The 24,515-nt window shown below is 43.9% G+C and overlaps 2 protein-coding genes across 4 annotated transcripts in view; one reads left to right on the top strand and one right to left on the bottom strand.

The window, feature by feature from the left end:
• Nucleotides 1–17,210, top strand: LOC132468658 (phosphatase and actin regulator 1-like). Of its 3 annotated transcripts, none has more exons than XM_060066414.1 (13): nucleotides 1–366; nucleotides 7,515–7,679; nucleotides 9,181–9,261; nucleotides 9,405–9,527; nucleotides 9,821–10,027; nucleotides 10,343–10,577; nucleotides 10,985–11,187; nucleotides 13,653–13,809; nucleotides 14,139–14,194; nucleotides 14,312–14,370; nucleotides 14,954–15,094; nucleotides 15,194–15,270; nucleotides 15,692–17,210. In XM_060066414.1, exons 1-13 carry the CDS (start codon nucleotides 255–257, stop codon nucleotides 15,705–15,707), a joined length of 1,632 nt encoding a protein of 543 aa, XP_059922397.1. In that variant the 5' UTR covers nucleotides 1–254; the 3' UTR covers nucleotides 15,708–17,210. The 3 variants fall into 3 exon arrangements, with proteins under 3 accessions (XP_059922397.1, XP_059922396.1, XP_059922398.1); XM_060066413.1 differs by lacking the exon at nucleotides 1–366 and adding an exon at nucleotides 5,930–6,143; XM_060066415.1 differs by lacking the exon at nucleotides 1–366 and adding an exon at nucleotides 6,228–6,383.
• The window catches only part of tbc1d7 (TBC1 domain family, member 7), a 24,948-nt gene continuing 17,222 nt past the window's right edge, over nucleotides 16,790–24,515 (bottom strand). The window contains exons 2-8 of the mRNA XM_060066422.1: nucleotides 20,373–20,486; nucleotides 20,136–20,216; nucleotides 19,733–19,923; nucleotides 18,944–19,081; nucleotides 18,581–18,726; nucleotides 17,676–17,805; nucleotides 16,790–17,560 (exon numbers count right to left, since the gene is read on the bottom strand). Coding sequence (XP_059922405.1) covers nucleotides 17,474–17,560; nucleotides 17,676–17,805; nucleotides 18,581–18,726; nucleotides 18,944–19,081; nucleotides 19,733–19,923; nucleotides 20,136–20,216; nucleotides 20,373–20,484 — 885 coding nt within the window. The 5' untranslated portion in view covers nucleotides 20,485–20,486 and the 3' untranslated portion in view covers nucleotides 16,790–17,473. The remainder of the gene's footprint in view (nucleotides 17,561–17,675; nucleotides 17,806–18,580; nucleotides 18,727–18,943; nucleotides 19,082–19,732; nucleotides 19,924–20,135; nucleotides 20,217–20,372; nucleotides 20,487–24,515) is intronic.

The raw sequence follows: 24,515 nt of genomic DNA on the forward strand, positions 1-24,515 counted from the left end.
TCTCTCTCTCTCTCTCTCTCTCTCTCTCTCTCTCTCTCTCTCTCTCTCTCTCTCTCTCTCTCTCTCTCTCTCTCTCTACCTTTCTTCTCTCCTGTCACTCGCTCTAGTCCTCCCCCCTATACCCAACATCATCTCATCATCATATAGCCCGCCCTTTCTATACCGTCTGCCCGTCTGCATGTGTGTGCGGTGGCGGTGCCTTATCTCGCGCAGTCCCGCCGTTCAGCCAGTGGACGCCGCCCGCCTCGCCGAATATGGCGGCGGCTCCAGAAGATGGGGTGGACCGTAGACCGATTCGGAGGGTTCGGTCCAAGAGTGATACGCCTTACATCAACGAGGCGAGGATCTCTCTGCACCTGGAGACAGGTAGGCTTTCAGGAGCACACATGACACCTATTCTGTCAGCGGCGGCTGTGTAGTCCCTAAATCGTCTGGGACGGAAAACCCATTTCGATCCATTTTGGACGTTTCAGTGTTGCGGTGTATTGCTGGGAGTTCTGTTGACACATAGAAATATGACTTTGACACAACGTGCAGGTCTGACGTTATTCTCGGTGCTGCAGAGCTGCGCCTTTGTGGTGACTATGCTACACAGTGACTCATGCATTGTGAGACCTTTTTTTTTGCACAGCTCTTCAAAGAGACATTGATATGTTTTATGTAAGGGACATTGGGCTAAAGGTTTGGCCTATACACCTGCTATCCATCCCGAGCAACGGCTACAGGGAAAGTGAATTGAAAGATAAGTTATTGTCTCCCATTTGTTGCCATGGCCACCCTCAGGCTATGTTGTCTTTTAGAAATAATCTAAGAATGGAAATAATCGAGGCATTTATATATTCTATATTTATTAGAACTAATGTCTGCTGTTTATACAATGCCCTAATATAACAATGCCCCGAGTCAGTTCTCTGAGGATGAGAGAGGGCAAAGCCGAGTCACGTGCGGAGCTGTCCACAATGCATCGGTGCTGAATATGGAACCGCGCAGAGACCGCTGACAAACCATCGATGCACGCGTACATCCAATACTGTGATTTCAGTCTAAAAACTCGATGTGGGATATTTATAGCGATGAAATAGGTAGGCTATAGCTATCCATATCAAACACTTCCCAACTGTTAATGTTATATGCTTTTCCAGAGTTCCTTTCTTGTTCAAATTAATCATGCAAAAATAGCTTAAAACAGGCCCCTGGTGATATAATCACTGAACCTTTATTAAGTAGGCCTATACCATTTATCAGAAATCTGATTTGATTGGACAGAGCTTACATAGCACACACATGCAGATCTCAAACATCCCTCTTTGGCCTATTCAAGCCCGTGAATCACGGTCCTCACAACCTCCCACACATATACTCTCTATTGTCCAGGCTTAAGTATTCTCCCACGCCGTTGTCTCGAATCAAAGTAGCTCCATGAAATCACATAGCATTCCACTATTAAACAACACGATACTCTGAATTGACCTTTTGCTCCAAATTCATTATCAGCCTGGAATTAAAGATGAGTAAGACCAAAGGGTTTTCCTATGACCTCTGCAGCCCTTTGTCCATACACAACAGGCAGATAATTAAGGTGTCCAAACAACAAAAATATGATCAATTTAGGTGTTGCTCATTGTGTTTCCTCTACACCTGGTCTCCTTTCATGTTGGGCCACTGGTATAATTCCACCCGTCTAGCTGTTGAGGATAATTCAGAGTTTATTCTCTCACCGCCACCGAAACCATAGGCCCATCCACTCTCTTGTGTATCATACATGCTGTTTATGTAGCCGCTGTCCTTTTGCATAAACCCATCCCACTCTTTTCTTTGATGTGTGCTGATGTTGTCATTCACAGCTCACACACACATAAACATAAACACAAACACACACACACATACAGACACACACACAAACACACACACACACACACACACACAGACACACATACACACACACACACACACACACACACATGCAGACAGACACACACACACACATGCACACACACGCATACACGCAGACACACACACAAAAACATACCCGGTCAGTGTGGACTTATGTGTGTATGTGTGTGTGTTGCTCTGTTGTTGAGCATGATCTGCAAACCCCTTAAATAGGACAAAAGTTTTCCGGTTGGTTTTTCCTCTGAAACTTAATGCATTGTTCACATTGTAACCCCCCCCCCCCCCCCCCCCCCCCCCCCCCTTCAAGCACAAGCACACACAAACACACACACACACACACACACACACACACACACACACACACACACACACACACACACACACACACACACACACACACACACACACACACACACACACCACTGGCAGAGGGTAGCCATAGAAGTTGCTGATGATTGTGGAGTGGGGAATGATGAACAGGGCTAGTAAAACAGAGCCCTCTGGCCAAATATGTGTATGTGTGTTTTTGTATTCGTACCGCATGTGTCTGTGTCTGCATGCGTGTGCGCTTTGGTACGTGTGTGTGTGTGTGTGTGTGTGTGTGTGTGTGTGTGTGTGTGTGTGTGTGTGTGTGTGTGTGTGTGTGTGTGGTTAAGCTCACAGGCTATATCATGCATATTAATTTCATCCACTGTCCTCTTTGCCCCCAAAGATGATGCGTCCCATATCCAGGAGCCAGACTTTGAACAGAGAGCAGCCTGGTACGGAATACCAAAGCAGATGCGGGAAGTTGAACATTTACCTAAGTATTTAATCTGCCCTACAGCCTCCCCCTTGAAGCTCCCACTACTGGTTTAGTGGGAGGGAAAAGGTAGAGGGAGGTGTGTGATTTTTTTCCAAAAGAAGCTAGTCATTGCAGAAAACACCTCAGCCAACAGAGGCTTATGAGTCAGACTCTAATTGAAAACTCAATCAATCTCTGTTGTACTGGGTAGTATCAACCCAGTACAAGAGGGGTATGAGGAGGAAAAGGACTGAGAGGTGAAGGAGAGAACCAATGACTCACTTGCATGTGATTTTCCAAGTGTCACACGCAGACATTGATTTCACACTCGCATACCACAGACACAGACACAGACACAGACACAGACACAGACACAGACACACAGACACAGACACAGACACACACACACACACACACACACACACACACACACACACACACACACACACACACACACTCACACGCACAAGCAAACACATACTACCCCACACACACACACACACACACACACACACACACACACACACACACACACACACACACACACACACACACACACACACACACACACACACCACAGCCCCCCTATCCTACGGCTCTGTGCTCTTGTCACTTAGTATTAATTCAGCAGCCAGAGGGAGGAGGTGGAGCAGCTTTGTGGGCATTACACATTAACTCAAGAGTATGCAGTAAAAGTAGTGAAGGAGATGAAGGAATGGTTGAGGGAACTTTGAAAGAAGCATCTGCTAAGTGACTGATTGGTAGGTGAGAAGCAGAAAAAAGCATGGATATCAGTTGATAAATGCCATGCTTTTACTAGAGCAGTAGTGTTGACTTGCTCACGGAGCCAGTGGAGGGTATCTCTGACTTTCTGGTGCATCTGGGTCCCTAATCTAGTCCACTAAGGGGCAGGTGGTTAAGTCCAGGAGTGAGGCACAAGGCGTACCCCCCTGCTGTGTCTTTTCTGTAAAGGCTGCATGCTCCTCCCTACTTCCATCTATTTTTGATGCTTCAAGAGAAGAACAGTTCACATTTCTTTCCCCTTCAAAAGAGAAAACTACAATATCGTGTTCCAGAGTGTGTCACAGTGTCTACTTAAGAATAAAGACTCTTCAACAGCTAACAAGATGAGTCAGTCAGCATAATTTGATCCTTTCGAGAGAGGGCTTTAGTTAGCGAGAGGAAGTTTAAAGGTTAACTCGAATCCATTTGGAACTTGGAATGAGACGGCTCCACACCTAGCTGTCTCAATAGCAGACCAGGGCATTCATTTTACAGCGGGCCCCCTACTATATCTCTGTCAGCTCCTGGCTCTCGGGTTAAGATCCTAAATTAGCAACACTATTCAGACACAGGGAGAATTAATCGCTTGAACTCATGAAGACCAACGGTAAAGATCGGAGTGGGAATATAGTCTGAAACAGAAGTACCAGTCGGTTAAGTGAGGCAGGCAGGGTAACCTGCCTCGCTGCTCTATGAAGCTATAGTAGGTCATCATGACAGCAAATCTCGTGAAAGTGTATACCTGAGAGTTATTCAGCCTTTCGCGATAATCAATAGAATTCCATGACGCATGGTTGGCCAACCCTGACGTTTCCCCTGCACTGAACAATAAATAAGGGTTAACCCTACAGTCAGTCAGCTTTATATTGGCATCGACACCAGACCATCCCATACACATAACCCCCCTCACCCACCGGGCTTGGCTGGTTGTCAGGGCCCTGCGTGTAGCAGGGCTGCGTGTGTGACTGAATGTGTGTCACTATGCTCTCTCTTAATGAATGACGTGTCATTGTGAAACACTGCGCCATGGAGCGGTGTGGTCTGTGTCCGTTGGCTTTTTTGGCCTTCCCTTTTTCAACCTTTATCATCTCTCCTCTTCCAATGAACCTCATTGGTCACCATGTTTTTTTTCTCCCGCTCTATGCTATATTGCCTTGTAAACACACTGCTTTGAGTTATGTTTGAGTGTGTATGTACATGAGCTGGTTCCCCTGTGAATGTGTATGTACAGTATAGTATCTCACTCTGTGCATATGCCTGGCTTTTTATTTTTATTATGATTGCCTGAGAAACGGTAGTTCTATGGATCAGAATCCCACACTACCGTTTCTCGGATCTTGCTCGTCCTTCGTATTTATGGACGCAGCAACACCTGAAGAAGGTTATTGATCCACGCTTCATCAAAATGGGATGGAGAGACAGTTGTACTGGTGGTGAAGATGACTCACTTATCTTGTGTAGATGGTAAAACAAGACTACGGCTTGACTCGTTGTCAAATACAGATACAACTGGCTTTGACTCAAACATCCAGCCACCTTAGTGATCCCGCCACCTCTTTGAGTTGTAAACGAAGCCTTCAGAATATACTGTACATCTGTAGAAGTATGACTAACTCCAGGTTTTGTATTTTTTCCTTTGCATGTTCTCTGATGTAGTCTCAAACTAACTCTGGCCCAATGCAGAGGAAGGAGTGCTTTCACACTCAGAGTGTATTCCCATCACTTTCATCTCGTGATATGCAGCAGAGTCACTGCCATGGTTCAGTCCATTTGGAATTGAAGAGGCTGCTCCTTGTCTTGATCACTGTCATGTAAAACACATGCAAACATAGCCTACTATTTGTACATTAATTATACCTATACATTGAACCTCATCTCTTATGGCACAGAAAGATTCCTTTACCTACTTTTGTTGTTTTTTCGGACATCGAAATATATTTATTTGGGAAATAAAATGTACCTGGTCACAGATATCTCTGGGATTGACCAACAAATGATTAGCATTATTGTGCTAGTAATGGTGAAAGATGACTTGACAAGCTTTCTCATAATGAGGCTGTGCTTTGGATATGGGGTTGGCGATATAATACACCTCACTTTTTTTCTACTGTAGGTTAGTCAGGCCATGGAATTAACTTGCCATCTAGTCATCTCTAACACGCTACTACCATCTGCTGGTAAAGATGCGTTGTTGTAGTGCTTTGATTATAGTTTGGTAGAACAAGAATATTGCATTGCAATTGTTAGGCATCCAGCTAGGTTGTATGGGGATGATATCCGAGAGCCTTATCTGCGTTCACATATTTATCATTGAATATAAATCAGTGTTACCTACACGTTTATCTTGAGTTCATAGCCTAGATTATGAACGCTGTATATTGTCCCAATGCGCTAGAAACCCATTGGTTGACGTCAGTAATTTATGCACAACAGCGAGCTTGGATTGGAGCGGACCCTAGGGTCCGCTCCGTTTCAACCCTCCCTTAAACAAGGGTGAGGGGATTATCATAAACGGGACGCCGAACCCTCCAGTTCATTGCAAATATGGCGGGTATTGGAAGCGATGTGATGCGTCCATGGTATGAATTAGGATCTCCGATCGATGCGTGTTATCCATCAGTTTCCACGTCAGAAGAGAAGCCGAAGAAAAAACGAGGGAGATGCCTGGTTCGTATGAAATCTCGTAAGCAGCAACAACAACAACAACAACAACAACAACAACAACAACAACAACAACAACAACAACAACAACAACAACAACAACAACAACAACAACAACAACAACAACAACAACAACAACAACAACATCAAGAGCCAAAACCGACTGCAAATAACAACAATGTGCCGTTCAATATACATTGCCAGATAGGCAAAGAGATAAAGCACATATGCAACAAATGTCGTAGCGCGGACCCGTTGGAAGGTGAGGGAAATTAAGTAGAATATCCATCCGTAATGTGCAGACTTTGACTTTTTCCTAGCTCCTTTATCATCTCTCGGTGACCGCTCCCGACATTACCTCAGCCTTGCCACCTAAACTGTAAACATGCACTCCTAAACTGCAAAGACTGGGCAGTGGGCACTGTGAATACATTAACCGACCTGCTGTAGGCTCTCTAAAATGATACCCTAGTATTCACATACCCGTTTCCAATTTTACTTTGCGTAGTGCGGTTTTGAGATTCGTCTTGTTTTATTTAGTAATCCTATTTCATCTGTCACCTTCCTTAGCCGAATACTATAAGGGAAGTGTCGTTTGATAAAAGTGCAATATGATAAACATGCAAGGGGTCTGAGAGTGCAGTGGATATGAAGTCTTACTATGATTATGTGACAGTATGATTATGACTAATGTTGCGTTACATAGTAACACCTTTGGTCTCTTGTCCTGGTTCACACTGGCCCCAGCCAATCCAATTAGCTTTCCAAATTCGAAGTAGGCTGGTCTATAAATATTGTACAAGTAAATACTGCTTTTGCACCAGCAGTATGGGGCTGTATGTATCCATTGTGTTTGTGTGCTTTTTCAGGGCCCTGGCGTTGTGTAAGGAAGGTTGGCGTAATGGGAACTGCAATAAACCTCAATATGGAAAAATATACTGAATGCTTTATGGAATGAATAGAGTGATTACTTTAGAGGCTGTTGGTCCTTTCCAACAAGCAGCCAAAGGAAATATAAATTCAGTACGAGAGAGGAGAAGGCAGGAAAGTGGCTGAAAACATGGGCAAACGAGAAACAAATGCATTCCCTTGCTTCTCCATCTCTCTGTCCTCTCCACTGACTCTTCAATGGTGGAATGAGCTTGTGGTCAACACCTTTACTGTTATTATCCATTTGTTATCAACATTGTTCGGGGACTGTAATGTACAGTGGCTTTTAACACGAAAGCAAACGTACCTATTGCAACCTCAAAGAAACGCTGTGCAAAACCAGTGGCCGAATGAGGTCATGTAATGCGATTTGTGCTCACTGGGTTGTGTTTAGATTAATTGGATTAGAGGGGTAGATTCACACTCTTTAATCCTAAAGCCGTGTGTTTGTTTGTGTTTGAAGCTGAAGAGGTGGAGCGGCTGGCAGCCATGCGCTCAGACTCCCTGGTGCCGGGAACACATACGCCTCCCATCCGCCGGCGGAGCAAGTTCGCCAACCTGGGGCGCCTCTTCAAACCGTGGAAGTGGAGGAAGAAGAAGAGCGAGAAGTTCAGGCAGACCTCAGCTGGTGAGTGACACAGCAGCATATAATGGTATTGGGTATGATGACTCCTCTCATTCCACTCTCAAGGGGACAGAGTACTTCAATATAAGTTGCTTTGTTTTTTTACGGCTGGCTGAGAATGAAGGCTTTTTTTGCGGACAAACTTGTTTTAGAGCTGTTTCAGTTTGGTGGTCACTATTAGCCCTGGAGACAGGGCTAATCAGATCAAAATAAATCACGCCTGGCTTGCTTTTCTGACTTATCGCAAACAATGTTGACATTGCTGCCATCTGCAGATATTTCGGCAAGAGACAATGACTTTGAGGGGCAAGAAGTGCCAAAAAATAAGCTTGGCAAACTTGTTTTCTGCATAAAGTGTCACAACTTCGCCTCTCCTCTCCTCTCCTCCTCTCCTCTCCTCTCCTCTCCTCTCCTCTCCTCCCGAGCCGAGCCGAGTCAAGGCTTCATCCCTGTTTTCCACTAGAACCGCCGTCTCTCCGCGCCCTAATCTTCCCACGGAAGATGAATGTCTTATCACCGCTTTCGGACCTGGTGCGGTAATGAGGCTGAGTTGATGAATGGAAGATGATAAAGCTTCCCGTGCTGACAGTGCGGAGAGGAGAGGAGTGGAGGGGGAAGGTGGCTGCAAGGCAACGGCAGACTCAGAGAACCAGTGTATATGAGGAGGACCATGTTATGTCAGGAAGGGTCAGCCGTGTTGGTGGTGGGGGGCCTCCCCCAGGTCAGCTGCTCCTGGTTCTGCACGTGAACCCAACGGATCGCACAGGCCGGGCTAAGTTCCCACTGGACTGCCCTATTGTTAAGCAGGAGGGGGATTAGCTCATTTGGTCCTTCCTTGCGTAGCCTGTCAATAATGGATGGACAAAACGTATAGATAGGACATGTGCTGACGTACATTATTCCGATGCGTTTGTGATTGCCGAGATCTAACCTACTTCACGTTGTGATGCTAAAGATACTGTTGGTGTTGTTTCGTGTCAAGGAGGAAGCAGAACTCTCTCATTTATTTAGTGCCTTATGTAGGTTCTGTCAGAGCTACCCATATATGGTCACATTGTATGAACACATTGTTGTCATAGCATCAGCTCCAAGTATCCTACTTGTGTCATAAAGTCAACTCTTAACTGGATCACAAGGGGCACAATAAAAATTAAAGACACACAAAGGCCTTCAGCTGGAGCCTATTTTGGCAAGCCAAGTTTGTCGCACATAATGTGTAGAATGACTCGATTATAATGCCTAAGTACTATTAAAAGTTCAATGTTTAAATACTTAGTTATTATTTGTTTCGCTGAACGCTCAGTCAACAGTTGTAAATAATCCTTGAATCAACCATAGGAAGTCCAGGAGAACCTGTCCTAAATTAGCAGAGCATCTACGTCTGATTTAGAAAGAGTTGTGCATCCATCATATGTAGACAAAGCTGTAACTATGCTTTGTATATAATATATATATAGCTCATTGATCTCTGTTGACCTTTGACTGTCCTGTACACCTCCCCCAGTGTTGGAGAGGAAGATGTCCACTCGCCAGAGCAGAGAGGAGCTGATCAAGAAAGGTGTACTGAAGGAGGTTTACGAGAAAGGTGAGAGGTCAAGGGAAGGATATCAGAAAAAAATGGACGGCAAGGGTTTTATGCTTTCACTCATTCTTTGTAATCACTCATTCTTTGTATTCACCCATTCTTCTACTCACTTCATACGGCGTGTATCCTCTCCCCCTGGGTAGATGGTGCAGGTGCAGCGGTGCGGGAGGAGGTGAAGATGGAGAATGGCCATTCCTCGCCGCTCCTGGGGGCTCTCCCGGAGGGGGACCGAGCTGAGCAGATGGAGGGAGCAGCCTCGGCCATCGGTAGGCTTTCATAAGTGTTCATTCGAAGATGGAATTGCTTCCTCTCCTCTTTTAGAAAAGTCAGGCGCTTCCTCTCCCAAGATTGAACCGCAGCAACAGCAGCAGGCACAGGAAAATACAAAGAGAATTTGAGTATAATTAAATTTATAGGTGATTTGACGTGCCACTGTAAGTAAAGCTCTGCCATAAGATTAATCAACCATGACTTAATATCAAACGGGGGGTTTGTGTGTTGAGTTGTTCTACAAAGTGCAATGGCTTCCAAAAACTATTAGTATTTGTTTTCTATTCAGGCACAGGGGAGCTCCCGATGCCTGCGGAGGGCTTCACCAAACACGACAACAGCCAGAAGCCCGGCCAGTCTGCCCCCACCAAGAAGGTCACCATGTTCGCGCCAAACAACGTCACTGAGTCCATGCCACAAAAAACTGCCACGTTCCACAAACAACCCCCGGCTCCACCGCCCAAACCCTTCAACAGGCTGCCAAACCACATGACAGGTGAGCCGGCGTCAAGGTCGTCGTTGTCACATGCTCCTCAATTGAATCGTCTCAAGTTGAATGAAGTTTTGGCTTTCTGAGCAGTGGACACAAGTAGCAAGTTAGTGAGGGTTAAAGATGGAGGAAAATATGAAGATGTAACTAACTGTAAATCTAAGTTAGGTTATTCTCATGGGTTTTCCAACAGAGAGTGTGTGTGTGTGTGTGTGTGTGTGTGTGTGTGTGTGTGTGTGTGTGTGTGTGTCAGTTAGCGTGAGCATGCGTGTGTGGAGAAAAAGAGCACCACCTTAGTAACCCCCTTCTCTCTGGGTACAGACGGCGCCCCTGTGAGGCTGCCCTGCATGTCGTCCAGGCTATCTCCTCCTCTACCTTCCAAGAAGCTCATGATCGCCGTGCCTGACTCATCGCTGATCGCCTTCCAGAAGTGCCACGTGCCGCTGGGCGGGCACTCCTTGCAGTACGGCACCCTGCCAACTGCCCTCCACCCGCCCAGCCGCATCATAGAGGAGCTCAACAAGACCCTGGCCCTGACCATGCAGAGGTTCGAGAGGTAGGGGCCAGACATCAACAGCCGCAGCATGCAACGGAGGCGAAAGATGAAAGCATTGCATTGCTGTAGTGTTCTTCTTCAGACACACAAGTAGGTGCATTGTGATGCCACACAAGTAGGTGCAGTTTGATGTCACACAGCTGGCTCACACATGACACGGTTGTGTAGTTTGGAGGGGGGTTTAGGCAGGTTGTAATTAGGTTTGTAATTAGGTAAGGTTTTACCCTGTGGCTACCCTACCTTTACATTTGTAGTTTGACACACAACAAAAACACTAGGAGACAAACCACTCAAAGCTTTTTCGAAGGGCGGCCATACGTAAGTAACAGCCAATGTGAGTTCCGCTTCCTCTCAAATGTGTGCTCTCATTTGACCTTTGACTCCCCCATCTCTGTCCCTATTCCAAGCTCCATGATGCATGCCGTTCCAACAGTGATGATCGATTGCGAGGAAAATAAGGAAAACCTTCCAAACGAGGGGAACTACGGGGACCCGGGTTACAAAGACGAAGAGGATGAGGAGGAGTATGATGAAGACGAGGAGGAGGAAGATGACGAGGATGAAGATGAAGAGGAGGATGATGAAGAGGAAGATGAGGCATTGTTTTCAAGTGAGTGTCTCTTTGTGTGTGCGTGTGGGTGTGGGTGTGTGTGGTGCCCTATCTAGACACAAGCTCCATAGATAGCTTAGCCCTTTAACATATCAGAATCAGAATCAGAATCAGAATCAGAATCTCTTTATTGTCATTACACAAAGTGCAACGAAATTGGGGTAGAGGCTCTCAAAATAAGTGCTTTTAAAACAAAAACTAAATGAGAAAATGAGTGTATTTTTTGAAAATAAATTTAGAATGTTGAACTCAAAAAAATATATACATTTTAAAATGTCAGCCAATTTAAAAGGTCAGATTGGTATGATAATGCAGTCATTTATAATCCTGCATTATTTAGAGAAATAACAGCTCTGGGGTAGAAACTGTTTTTAAGCCTATTTGTTCTTGACCTGATTGCCCTGTAGCGCCTCCCAGAGGGCAACAGTTCAAACAGGTTATGGCCTGGGTGGGATGAGTCTCTCAGGATACTATGAGCTCTCCTGAGGCAGTGTCTATTGTACACATCCTCAAGAGAGAGAAGAGGACATCCAATGACTTTTTGTGCCGTTTTTATGACCCTCTGGAGCGCTTTCCTCTCAGCTGCAGTGCAACTGGCAAACCACAGCGAGATGCCGTAGCTTAGGACAGTCTCAATGGTGCAGCGATAAAAGCTCATCAGCATTTTCTCCTGAAGATTGTTCTTCCTGAGGATCCTTAGGAAATACAATCTCTGTTGGGCCTTTTTCAGAAGCGCCTTGGTGTTTATTGTCCAGGTCAGGTCCTGCTGAATGTGCATGCCCAGGAACCTGAAGTCCGAGACTCTCTCCACACTCTCCCCGTTCATATAGATGGGCTGAATGTCCGGCTTATTCCTCCTATAATCAATGATCAGCTCTTTGGTCTTTGAGGTGTTGAGGATGAGGTTGTTCTCCGCACACCATGTAGACAGTCTTTGGACCTCCTCCCTATATGCAGTCTCATCCCCACCTGAGATGAGCCCCACCACTGTTGTATCATCCGCAAACTTAATGATGGTATTGCTGGGGTGGCTGGGGATGCAGTCATTGGTGTAGAGAGTGTAGAGTAGGGGGCTCAGCACGCAGCCCTGTGGGGAGCCGGTGCTGATGCTAAGTGCAGAGGAAAGATGGGCACCTACTCTAACTCTCTGGGAGCGCTCTGTCAGAAAGTCTTTGATCCAATAACAGATGGGTTGTGAAAGACCCAAGGCCATTAGTTTGGTGAGCAGTCTATTTGGTATGATGGTATTGAAGGCAGAGCTGAAGTCTATGAAGAGCAGCCTGGCGTAGCTCCCCTGATGTTCCACGTGTTGCAGCGTGGTGTGGAGCGCGGTGGCTATGGCGTCCTCTGTAGACCTGTTTGCTCTGTATGCAAACTGGTGGGGGTCAGAAGTGGTTGGCAGGCTTGTTGTGATGTGGCTCCGGACTAGTTTCTCGAAACACTTCATGATGACTGGTGTAAGGGCCACCGGCCGGTAGTCGTTGAGGCTGCTGACAGGAGTCTTTTTTGGTATAGGAATGATTGTGGAGGACTTCAGGCAGGGTGGGATCTTGCACTGGGACAGGGATTGGTTGAATATATCAGTGAAGACATCAGCCAGTTGTTCTGCGCAGTCTCTCAACACTCTCCCCGTTACAGCATCCGGTCCAGCAGCTTTCCTAGGATTCACTGCCCGTAGTATGCGCCTCACCTCATGTGCCTGCACTGTGAAGATGTCGTTGCTGGGGGCTGGTGGATGTGATGGAGCCACCTCCAGTGTCTCAGCCTCGAAGCAGGCAAAGAAGCAGTTAAGTTCCTCAGATAGTGAGGCATCACCGTTGGTTACTGTGAGGTTGCTGGACTTGTAGTTTGTGATGTGTTGGACCCCCTGCCACACCTGCCGTGAGTTGTTGCTGCTGAAGTGGTCCTCAATCTTCCTCTTATATGCTGTCTTGGCCTCCCTGATGCCTCTCTTCAGGCAGGTTCTGGCAGCGCTGTAATGTACCACATCTCCAGACCTGAAGGCAGTGTCCCTCTCCTTCAGCAGGGTCTGGACGTCTTTTGTCATCCAGGGTTTTTGGTTTTGATACACCCGGATGCGCCTGTCCACAGTGACGGTGTCAACACAATGCTTGATGTAGCAGAGAACGGTGGAGGTGTACTCTTATATATGTAGACTAATGAAAACAATGTGTAAACTGCGATCTGTACCTGAGAGTGAGGGTATGCACCGTTGAACAAAATGCTCAATCTTTGACAAGCAATGGGCTCTGCAGTTCATAACGAGAGCTTTGAATAATTGTTTTCAAGGCCATTCCATACACAAAGTGTTTTTGACTTACCTCAGCGTGTTTCGTTTTGATGAAATGAGGGGAAAGTGGACAGTAGCCAGAAAATAAACACAAGAATTGCACCACCCAGTTCCCAGATCAATATTAGGGCGGTATGATTTACAGATCCTAATCATTGGTCCCTGGTTTGTGTAGGCTCGCTTGCAATGAAGGTGCTGAGGAAGGACTCGCTGGCCATCAAGCTGAGTAACCGACCGTCGCTGAGGGACCTGGAGGACAAGAACATCCTGCCCATGCTGTCTGACCAGCAGAGGCTGGAGTCCCGTCAGCAGATAGGCACCAAGCTCACCAGGTAGCAACAGGTTTATGTGCACTGTAAAGAGATAGAGCGGTATAGCATCATTAATCTTTTTTTGATGTCATGCTTGCTACTTAAGTTGGGGAATTTACAAGTCCACTAAAAGTTAATGAGGGAGATGAACTTGCCCACTTTCCGGAAAAAGCTGTGTACATTCTCAGGATTCAGCCTTGCATATAGTTATTTTCCATTAAATCTATGTTTAGTTGTTTCTTTTCATTTGATTGTACAAGCTCTTGAGTTTATTAAATAAACATATTTTTTGTATTTATTTTGTTTCTTTCTAAGAGACATGTCCTAAAATAGACGTGTGCTTTATTCAGGCGGTTGAGCCAACGCCCAACAGCAGATGAGCTGGAACAGAGGAACATCCTGAAACGTAAGTTTGACGGAGAGGGGGAACAAGTAGGACTAACACTGGGTCCTGTATTCTCTATGTTAACTTAATCTTTCTCTATCTTGGCCTCCCTCCCTCATGTGCTCAACCTTCCTCCAGCTCGCAATGAAATGGATGAAGAGGAGAAGAGGGAAATCAAGAGACACTTAACCCGAAAGGTAAATCATGACTAAGGGGATAGCCTTTTTGATCCAGGTACAATCACTGTACATCTATGGCATCTGACTCAAGCCAGAACCACGAACATGGCTGCCACGAAGACATGCGCTTGTCCTCAGATGACCGCCTGTTTGAAATACGATTTCTTCTCATGTCATTGCGAGTGGTGTGAGAGGATTTCCTTCTGTGATTCTCGGATACCTCCGGTCAGACGGAAAATGTTAACCTCCGTGATGAGATTCACTCAACATACACAAACGCACACGCTACTAAAATGCATTATTTGAGGCGGAAGTCACTAGCCAATGTGTGTATCATTGGGCTGATAGCAAATTATGAAATGAAAAGCACTCGTTATTCAAATATGGAATGGATAACTAGAAAGCTGTGAAGAGGTCTAGGATTCCATCACAGCCCTATTCATCTAAAACTTTCAAGGTACTTTTTTCTTTGGCCGCCATCTGTTCAGTGTTGGATGCACCAGCTGGCCACCCAGGCCTCGCATGCCGCATGTCCTCGGCAAAGAGCCGGTTCTCTCTTCCCTCCACCTTAACGATTCACCTGCTCCTCCCCATCCCTTAGCTCAGCCAGAGGCCCACCGTAGAGGAACTGCGGGAGGCTAAGATTCTGATCCGCTTCAGTGACTACGTGGAAGTGGCGGAGGCTCAGGACTACGACAGGCGGGCGGATAAGCCCTGGACACGACTGACCGCAATGGATAAGGTCGAGGCCCAAACACATTTATATACCCTTCTGTATATGGTACACATGCACGTGATTTGTGCAGAGAATTCATATTTCCTGTTTATTTTTTTGCATCAGGCTGCCATAAGGAAAGAGCTGAATGAGTTCAAAAGCACAGAGATGGAGGTGCACGAGTCCAGCCGTCACTTTACTAGGTAGGTATTTGTTTTCTCAGTCACACAGGATATGCTTCTGTCCTCATTGGGACTTTGACTTAGCTCACCCCCCAATCACCTTTTTTTGAAGTGTTGGTGAACATTTATTTATTTACAGGGAAATGATCTCTACAATAGAGTTTGGTCTGCTGCTGAAAAAAAGCTTTTCCTTCGTGGTTGATTTCTATTGGCTGTGTACCCTTGCTCGAGCAAGTGTGACGTGGGATTTGGTCACATTTGAACAGGCCTTGCTTAGTCCTATGGAACCCAATGTGTCTGTTTCTTCTAAAACCTGCTGACAAAAGGTCTCCTAAAACCTTTTGTCAGCACTGCTCAGATTGCATTTTTCTAAACTCTTAGGTTTTTAACTAAAACTGGGTTTTGCCTAGCCTTAAAGTGTTTACTCTACCTTTTCCTGCAGGTTTCATCGACCATAAACTCCAACCCCTCCATAGCAGTATACTTTCCTAATCTCCTAATACACCAGTGGCTGGACTGCTGCCCCTGGAATACTACAATATTTTCTGGTGTTGTCTGCAGCAGCTGCCTGGAAAGAACAATCTTTTACTACAGTAGCCCACTCTTACCTGTGTTCTAGTGCCACCACAGGAATGTATGACCGATGCATAAAAGCGACAGACAGAAAAAATGGCTTCCCCCCAACCTCCCAACGGATTTTCATTGTAGTCATTGTTTATATGATTATGATGAAGGGGTGGGGTATTACTTTGCTGAATTGTTTTTCTGAAGAACTCTGCTAAGCTGGACTTCAGAAATTCTGATAAAAGTATTTGTGCCAATGTGGGGTTTGGTAGGAGAAGAGTTCCTAATGCTGAGATATTTTTGGTTCCCTGTCTAGACCAAACTCTTAAGACTATTTGCCTTTGGCACATTGTAATTGTACTTGTATATGTGACTCCCATTGAACATTACCACACATAAAATATCACAACTATAGATCTTAAGGCAGCTGTACCACAACCACCACCACTCCTCCCGACAAGTCTTTTTTTTTACCGATTCACGATATTAGCAATAATCTTAGATTTTGTCTTTCTGCCTATTTTTGGGCTGCATTCAAGAGCTCAAACTTTAGGATATTTCAGACAGCTTCACTACCAGTTTGAAACCAAAGCACCACAAAATGATATGGCAGGTGTAATCTTGAGTGCATCCCAGAATAAGGGTTTGGGAGCTCCGCAATCCACTGTGTCACTGTGCCTACAGTCTCCTTTACAGGGATTAAACAACTGCAGACTGACTTTTCGCATTGGAAACTTATCTGCTATAACCTTTAATGCGAGAGAAAATGGGACTTTTTTTTTGGTATATATACCGTCTGCACGGTAAGACAATTCTTTGATAGTACTAACTAGGAATTCCCCAACAGCCATTTTTATTTGGCTGTTGATACTGATCATGAGTCTTGCCAATATAATGTACTCATCCTTTACTTTTCTAATTGTTGGTAAAAGACAGACATTACACCACGATGACCATGACAGAGGATCCGAGACGGTCTTTTTCCAAAAAGAACTTGAGTTGCTTTAATGTTTGACATTCCTCTTGGTATTAGTTCTTGGTCTTTGCATAATCTCTGATACGATGCCTGGTTTCTGGACAATATCAAATACAAATGTAATGCAACCCTGGCACTAATGAATACAGAAAAACCTGCCACCCTTTATTCAAATGTTGTTTACAGTATACTTACAGCTCAATTGACGGTTACCCGGTCTCATGAATGTGTACGAATGGGTGTGTGCTTGTGTTTTAGAAGGGTCAGTGATCTTACTGTACCTTGTACTACTTTTTAAATGTTTTGACAAATGTTATAATTGTCAGAATTTTTACATGTGTACATAAAGCAACCAGTGATCTAAAAAAAAAAAAAAATTTTTTGTATAGTGGGAAAAACTGCATGTGATTGTTAATTTATTGTGAGTCTTCTATAATGTATGCAGTTTCTTAAAGAATGAAACATAAATACTAAGGAAAAAACTAACACTGAATCCATGTCTGCATCCTTGTGGTATTTTCCAACATGTTTTTGTCTTGAAGACCTCCGCAAATGAACCGGCGAGTCAAGGGGCAAGTCTACTGATGATGAGTTTTTAGTCATGTCATCGCTTTCTCTTTAAAGCTGATGGTGGGTCTCGTAACGCTGTGCTTACAGTCCTTCGGCACCTATAGGTCCACACGGTTATACAGAATGCATCGGCGTGCCACAGTACTTGTGCCATAGGTCTATGGCTTTGGTCACGATGGCATCCGTGTTCTCTTGGGGTATCTGGAATTTCAAAGAAAGTTGCAGCTCACGTGAGATTGTGTGCACACTTGCATGTCATGTCAAGGCCAAAATAATATTTTTTTAAGTGCTAGTAATTCTATGTTGGTAAACTCACATTGCCCAGAAATTTCACCACAACCTCCGGCCGGTTCATGCCCATGAGAATGATCTTGTAGCTGAGCAGAATCTCAAGTCCAACAAACACCAGGATCTTACACGAGCCACTGATCACTTTGTCCCATACTCTTAGTTAAAGCAAAGACAAACAAATGTAAATACATAATGCAGACTTGGGCTTGGCAATACAGTAAAATTACTATTTCTATTGGAGATTCTACACAATATCTCTAATTTTCACTTTATTAGCCAATAGGATATGCTTATTACCTCCAAATACAATTCTAAACATTGAGGGTCAATATAAATATTTTATTGGGGATTGTCAGGGAATATATTCTCATTGTATTTCCTTTATAGTGTATAATAAGTTTTCCTGATTAATTGATATGTTCATTTCCTGACGAAGAATACTAGGGCTGGGTAAAAATACAGATTCAATGCACTGCAATTTACTTCTCAATTCTCAATTCAATTTAGATTCAGAATTTTTTTTAAATCGATTATTTCTATCTAAAAAATAAGAAGCATACTCAGTCATTCTAATCTAGAAGAGAGTATGCCTAAATGTACATGCCCTTTTACATATGTCTATGTTATGGTAATTACTTTTATGCTGCAAGTTTAGCTCAGGAAGAATGCTATACAATGGTGTATTCCCTTTTTGCTAGTTAAAGCACAATGAAATGGTTAATTCATTTTGAACCGGTTAATTCTATCTGGTATTTTTGTCATCTGCACGTATTATTGAATCGATATCGAAGCAATTGGATCAATAACAAATAAAAAAAAAATCTAAATGCGTCATCGAAATCAAATCAAGACCTAAAGAATCGAATTGAATTGTGAGGTACCTGGTACCAGACATGACGATATTGAATTAGTGCCCAAAGGCAAACATACCTTTGCAGGCTAGACTCTGGCAAGGTGCCAGCAAAGCAGCGGTTGAACCAGGGGTTATAGGGCAGCTGGGCCAAGGCGCCCGTGATTTTCAGATGATTCAGGAGCCGGGGTTCCTCCTGGTTCAGGTAGTGCTGCAGACTCTTGGGCTGTACAGCAGTACTCATGCATGAGAATCAAGGCAGTTATGCTAGCAAGACAGCTGAGGTCATCATAACACTGCAGTCACTTTTAAAGCAGCCGATTTACCTATTTCTTCATATCTTTAATGAAGTCAATGTACTTTTCGAAAATACACACTTAACGGTATGAGCCAATATCCAACATGACTTGGCAGTCTTACGTAGAGCGGCATTTAGAACTTACAAGATGGGGTAACGAATCTCCAAATTTGGTGTTGAACTGATTGTGAAAACACTTTATTAGCCAATAGCAATCCATAGGATTTACAACAATCTCCTCCATGGCTCTGCTAATAGACAGGAAGTCCTCATCTTCCTCCCCCTGAAACAGATTTGTTCAAATATCACAAAGTATATTATTAGAAAGCATGTAATACAATTATTTGTTTTGAGATTTTTGTCTAATTGCCTGGCCTGCAGGATGGTTGATGTTTTGAATTCTACAATGTTTTATGTGTATTTCTGAAGACAATCACTACTTGGGCTCTTCTAAAAGTTGTTTATCAATGTATCGGCTATATTGACTGTGCGTGCTTACAATACACATGGAACCTTTTTGTAAACTATTATGCTTTTTAAAAAGACTTAGATACATAAAAATGAATTAATATTTCAAATAATGCTTTCAACTATATTTATTAGAATACTGCATATGTTCCCATGGCTGCAGCTTTATAATATTTGACATCCAAGGGGTTGGGAGCAATAGTGTGTCACGGAAATAATAAATTCATGTTAAATTCGGTCTCTGGCCTCAATGCTCTTGACATTGCAAATCCAGTAACTGGTCTAAAAAAGACCATAACAATTTAAAGTTAAATTTGCATCATACTGTCCACAAATTAATCAACCATGGATGGCAGGGAGCATATACTGATCTTTTAATTCAATGTAGATGATTTTGATCATATTATCAGATGCCTTGATATATGATATTAATCGGAACTTTGCGTTCAATTCTCTATTATCCTACCATTGGAGGGATTTCGGACCGTCGCGGCAGAACTTGGCCCTCCAGCTGAAACATGCGCAGGTAGACCTCTGTGTTCGGAGTGGATGAATTGATGAACCTCATTGCCTCCAAGGCCTCGAGAATGTTCTCATACTGCTCCCTTCTGTATCCTCCCACCAGAGCATGAGAGTCACTGTGCGGTGGCAGTATACCTACAGATTAAACATATTCAAATGCAATTAATCCTACTAGGTTGTCAGCATTAAAATATTTAGTTAGCTAGGAGGACGTAATAATGCACACATTATGCATTGTACACAATGGTGTTACATGAGTGCACAGAGTCTCGTTGACAGACAATGAGTGTGTATTTCTTTGAGTGCACATGAGTGTCTGTGACAGACAATGAGGGTTCATTTATTACCCAGCAAAACTTTCCACACATGGATCCTGTACATTGATGGGAGGGGAAACCTTTGGCTGAAAGTGCTCAGTTTCTCAACATCTGTAAGAAGAAGTATACTATTAAATAAAATGGGTACATAGAAAGTTTGACGATTAAGAACGCTATAAAACAGTTAGCACAAATCAATTTCACTATAAAAGCCTGCTTCAGGAGATATTGTATTCAGAATGTTTGTGGTAAAGATCTGATGTGTACCTAAAGGGTTGTCTTTCAGCAGAATCTCCAAGGATTTCTTTTCTTCCACTCCTCGAAACCCCACCTTTTCGTAATACGCAGAGCGAAAATTTCTCTGGGGGTCGTCAGCCATATCTGGACAATGAATGACAATACCACAACGTTTCGTATCAACATAGTACAGTGCCTAGATTTATAAGGCTAAGAGTTTAATAATGTGTCAGTTCATGACTGCCCCCCCCCCCCCCTTTTGTATTGAACTAGGTAGAACACATTGAGATTTGCCATCTCTTTTGCCAGGGTGACCTGGTCAAGAGGGCAGTATAGCGCAGAAGCATCTCTGCGTTTCATAAATAAAACATTACAGGGTTAGCTAGAATGGCTGATTAGGTGAGTGCTGCATGCAGCGCTCAACTGTTGTTCTTCATAAGTTTTATTCTTTCTCTACAAACTTTGGGATCTATCTCCTTCCTCAATATTTCACCTAGAGACTCCAGGGTTTTTTCTAAACAAGGGAACAGGGGCGCTGCGCCCCGATACTCCCGGCGTGCGCCATCCTACCGAAATGCCGACTGAACCTGTCAGACTTGGATCTGTACTTACATGCTGCTGTACAACATACACTATTTCTCAAAACGATCTTTTCTCCGCGAAAATATCCCAACACCACCACCTGACAATGTGTCTGATCCTCAAATAACTTATAATTACTCCAAAAATATTCCGATCCGAATTGGAGTTTCCCAGACCGAGTCGACATGCTAACGTTAAAGTTATTAGCAGCTAGCTAGCTAGCTACTATGTATTTGAATGGGTTTTTGGTCTAGGCGCTAAGATGCTAAGCAAGTATACAAGACCATTCCAGTTCTCTCTGCACAAAGCTAGGGGTTCCCTGTTACCAGGGAACCCGTAGCAGGGAACTAAATGGCAGCTGCACGGCCGAATTAGCCCAATAAAAGTGTAGTAACCCAGAGAACCAGCTACAACATAGTTTTCATCCAAACGAGCCGTCTTTAGCGAACGGTGAATTGCATTGGCTTCTACGAGCAGTCGGCTTTCAGCCGCGAGTTTAGGGACCGTCTGCAAAGTGCAAAACTGAATTGCATTGGCTTCTACGAGCAGTAGGCTTTCAGCCGCGAGTTTAGGGACCGTCTGCAAAGTGCAAAACTGAAAACGACAACAATAGTAACATTTCTATAGCGTCGCCATTATTGACTCTAGAGCCCCAAAACTTGTTCCATAGAGGCATGGCACAGGAGGTCTACCATGACTAACGCTACCCTGAACCACCTCCTCAGGATCAGTATTGAGGGGCCTGCAATTGATCAATTTGATTTTGACAAGGCAGTGAGCCGTTGGGGCAGTCTCAGGAACAGACGGCTGCTGTTGTGATTTGTCCTACTTAATAAAAGTTTAGCCAATATTTTTGAAATTTGTCGTGTTTATTTACAGGGTAAAGTTGTACAAGTCTACCAAAAGTTGATAGTATTTTAGTTTTTCAGGATGACCACAAGAGCTAGAATTTCTCTCTAAGATAGCCTCAGAATGTACCATTTAATCATTATTTTTTCAAAGGCTTCGCGCCGTGGAAGGGGGATACCCCCCTTCCACACCATCCCCCGCTAAAACATTCTGTTTTTATGGAGTTACATTTAGCTGTTCCTTAGTTTTATCAATGTATTGTCTTATTAATTCTGTTTAGTATGAGCAAAATAAATCTCATCAATCAAATGACTGTTCAAGTTCTTCATTTTCAGTTAATAGAAACTAGAAAATACTGTCTTAATATCTAACTTTAACAATGCCAATCCTTACTTTAACATGTGAAAACAAAAATATATGCATTCATCTGTGCTTTTAGACATGTTTCCAATGGCTTTGTTTGTGTGAAAGAACGGGCTGCGTTCAATGAAATCAAAACCAAAACAGATTGAGCACCGTCTATAAACAACCCTTCCGGGTTTTCTTCCGTTGGCTTGTGTCGATACTAGGGGTGTAACGGTACACAAAAATCTTGGTTCGGTACGTACCTCGGTTTTGAGGTCACGGTTCGGTTCATTTTCGGTACAGTAAGAAATCAAAATGCTAAATAATATAAATGTGCTTCATAACATGTGCTTCAAGTTGTTCATAACACACTTTTGCGCTTTTTACAATAGGAACATTAGACAATACAAGAATAGAATTCTGCTCAAAAATATAAAGATTCTGAAATGTAGAAATAAAAATAAATAACATTGGCTCAGACTGATTTAAAAAAAATATACATTATCTAATGTGCAACAATGAACAATTGCAACACTAAACAGTTTCAATTTGTTGCTCAGATTAAATAACATGAATAAGGCTCAGACTTTCTTTAAAAACAAATCTTTTCTCAATCTAATGTGCAACAATGAACAATTGCAACACTAAACAGTTTCAAGTTGTTGATCAGATTAATTTTTACTCTCCCCCCCCCCCCCTCCAATCTTTAGCCCTGATGACTTTCACTCAATCTATCTCCTTATCCACATCTTGCGCATCTTGGCGGAGAAAAGGAATATGTTTCTGCCGGCGACCCGCCGCCCACTCTCGCGGGAGTCTCGGGTCTCGCGAAGTAACGAATTGCTTTACGGCACAGACCCCCAAACACAGAACCGGCTCGATGTAAACACAAGTCACTACGGGATTGTTATATTCATCATAGATCAGCCGACTAAAAAGAGACAGAGAAACCCAATGTCGGAGGAACAGAAGAAGAGAAAAGGGAGACTGACCGGCAGAGAGGCCAGACACGAGTAAACGTTGGGCAAGCTTTTCAGGAATAGCGTGAACTGAAAGAAAAAGAAGACTGCAAATCAGACGCCAACTCGGCCGTGTTGCTTTTGAAATTGAAAGTACCCTTGGGTGGCCTTTGTCTTCGTGGTATTCTTGATGTTGATAGTCTCTGTACAAATGTGTTTGCTCAACCATTTTGTTGTGAGCCCTGTAAAAATTGTTTTGTCGACCGTTTTGTTGTGAGCCCTGTACGTTTCTAGCTTGCTTGGTTGCAATCATATAAACACCTTTGTTTCCATGGGTGTTTTGCTGTTCGTCTGTCTCGTCCCCCAGATACAGACTGAATCCCCGAATCCAGGTTCTTGTTTATTTAGATTATTATGTTGGCCAAACCTCTTACACTGATTGTTCTGTTCAACCTAAGATAAAACAATTATAATCTAGGATATAAATTCTCCCCGTCAACTATAAAAAAGGATTTATGTTTATTGCAATACAAATACACCCTTTTAAAAATGTATAACCTTGCCTACACTTCATGAACATCTACTTCGCACATGGCTCCACGCATTCGCCGGCTTCTTTGAAAACAAATGCACATGGCTCGCGTAGAAGTGCATGGGGAAGGGTCGTCAACGAGTTGTTACGACAGTGTTGTGAAATATCTACTACGAAGCTGTAGGGGGCGCTGTGTAGAGAAATGTGCGTGCCAAAACCAAGAAAACAGCGAAGAAATGCCCGAAGTTGCATAGTGGGCCTTTAATATGTCCGTATTGAAATTCGTTCGGTAGGCCTCCGCACCGAACCGAGCACCCCGTACCGAAACGGTTCAATACAAATACATGTACCGTTACACCCCTAGTCGATACGTCATCTGTAAGCGCAGTACCCCGAGCCGATCTGAGCTGAGCAGTTTTCAATGAAGTCGTCTGCCCATTCTGGCACTCCTACTTCTTAAAGGGCTCATATCAAGCAACCAGTTGTGGGTGTGATTAGCTGGCCGTTTGGCAAAAGGAAGGAATGATTTTCATAGTGACATCACAAGTGGGCGTGTCCGCCTGGATCTACGCTGGATAGATCAGTCTACCAGCCTACCCAGTGGACTGTAGCAAACGTTGCTCATCTATCCTTCATATATCTGGGTGGACACAGAACGGTGAAGGCAGCGTTCTCGCGTCCTCTCCCTGTAACACTGTTGCGTATTTCTTTCGGTCACTTACCGGTGAAGGCAGCGCTCTCCCGCCCTCTCCCTGTAACACTGCTGTATATTTGAGTGTAATTATTTTCAGTCACTTGCTGGTGAAGACTGCGCTCTCGCATCCTCTCCCGGTAACACTTTCTTGTGTTTTCTCGAGTTAGTAGCTTACTGGTGAAGGCAGTGCTCCCTCTCCCAGTGTTCTGCTG

Source organism: Gadus macrocephalus, chromosome 12, assembly GCF_031168955.1.
Source record: "Gadus macrocephalus chromosome 12, ASM3116895v1".
In the NCBI taxonomy this organism is placed as follows: Eukaryota; Metazoa; Chordata; class Actinopteri; order Gadiformes; family Gadidae; genus Gadus; species Gadus macrocephalus.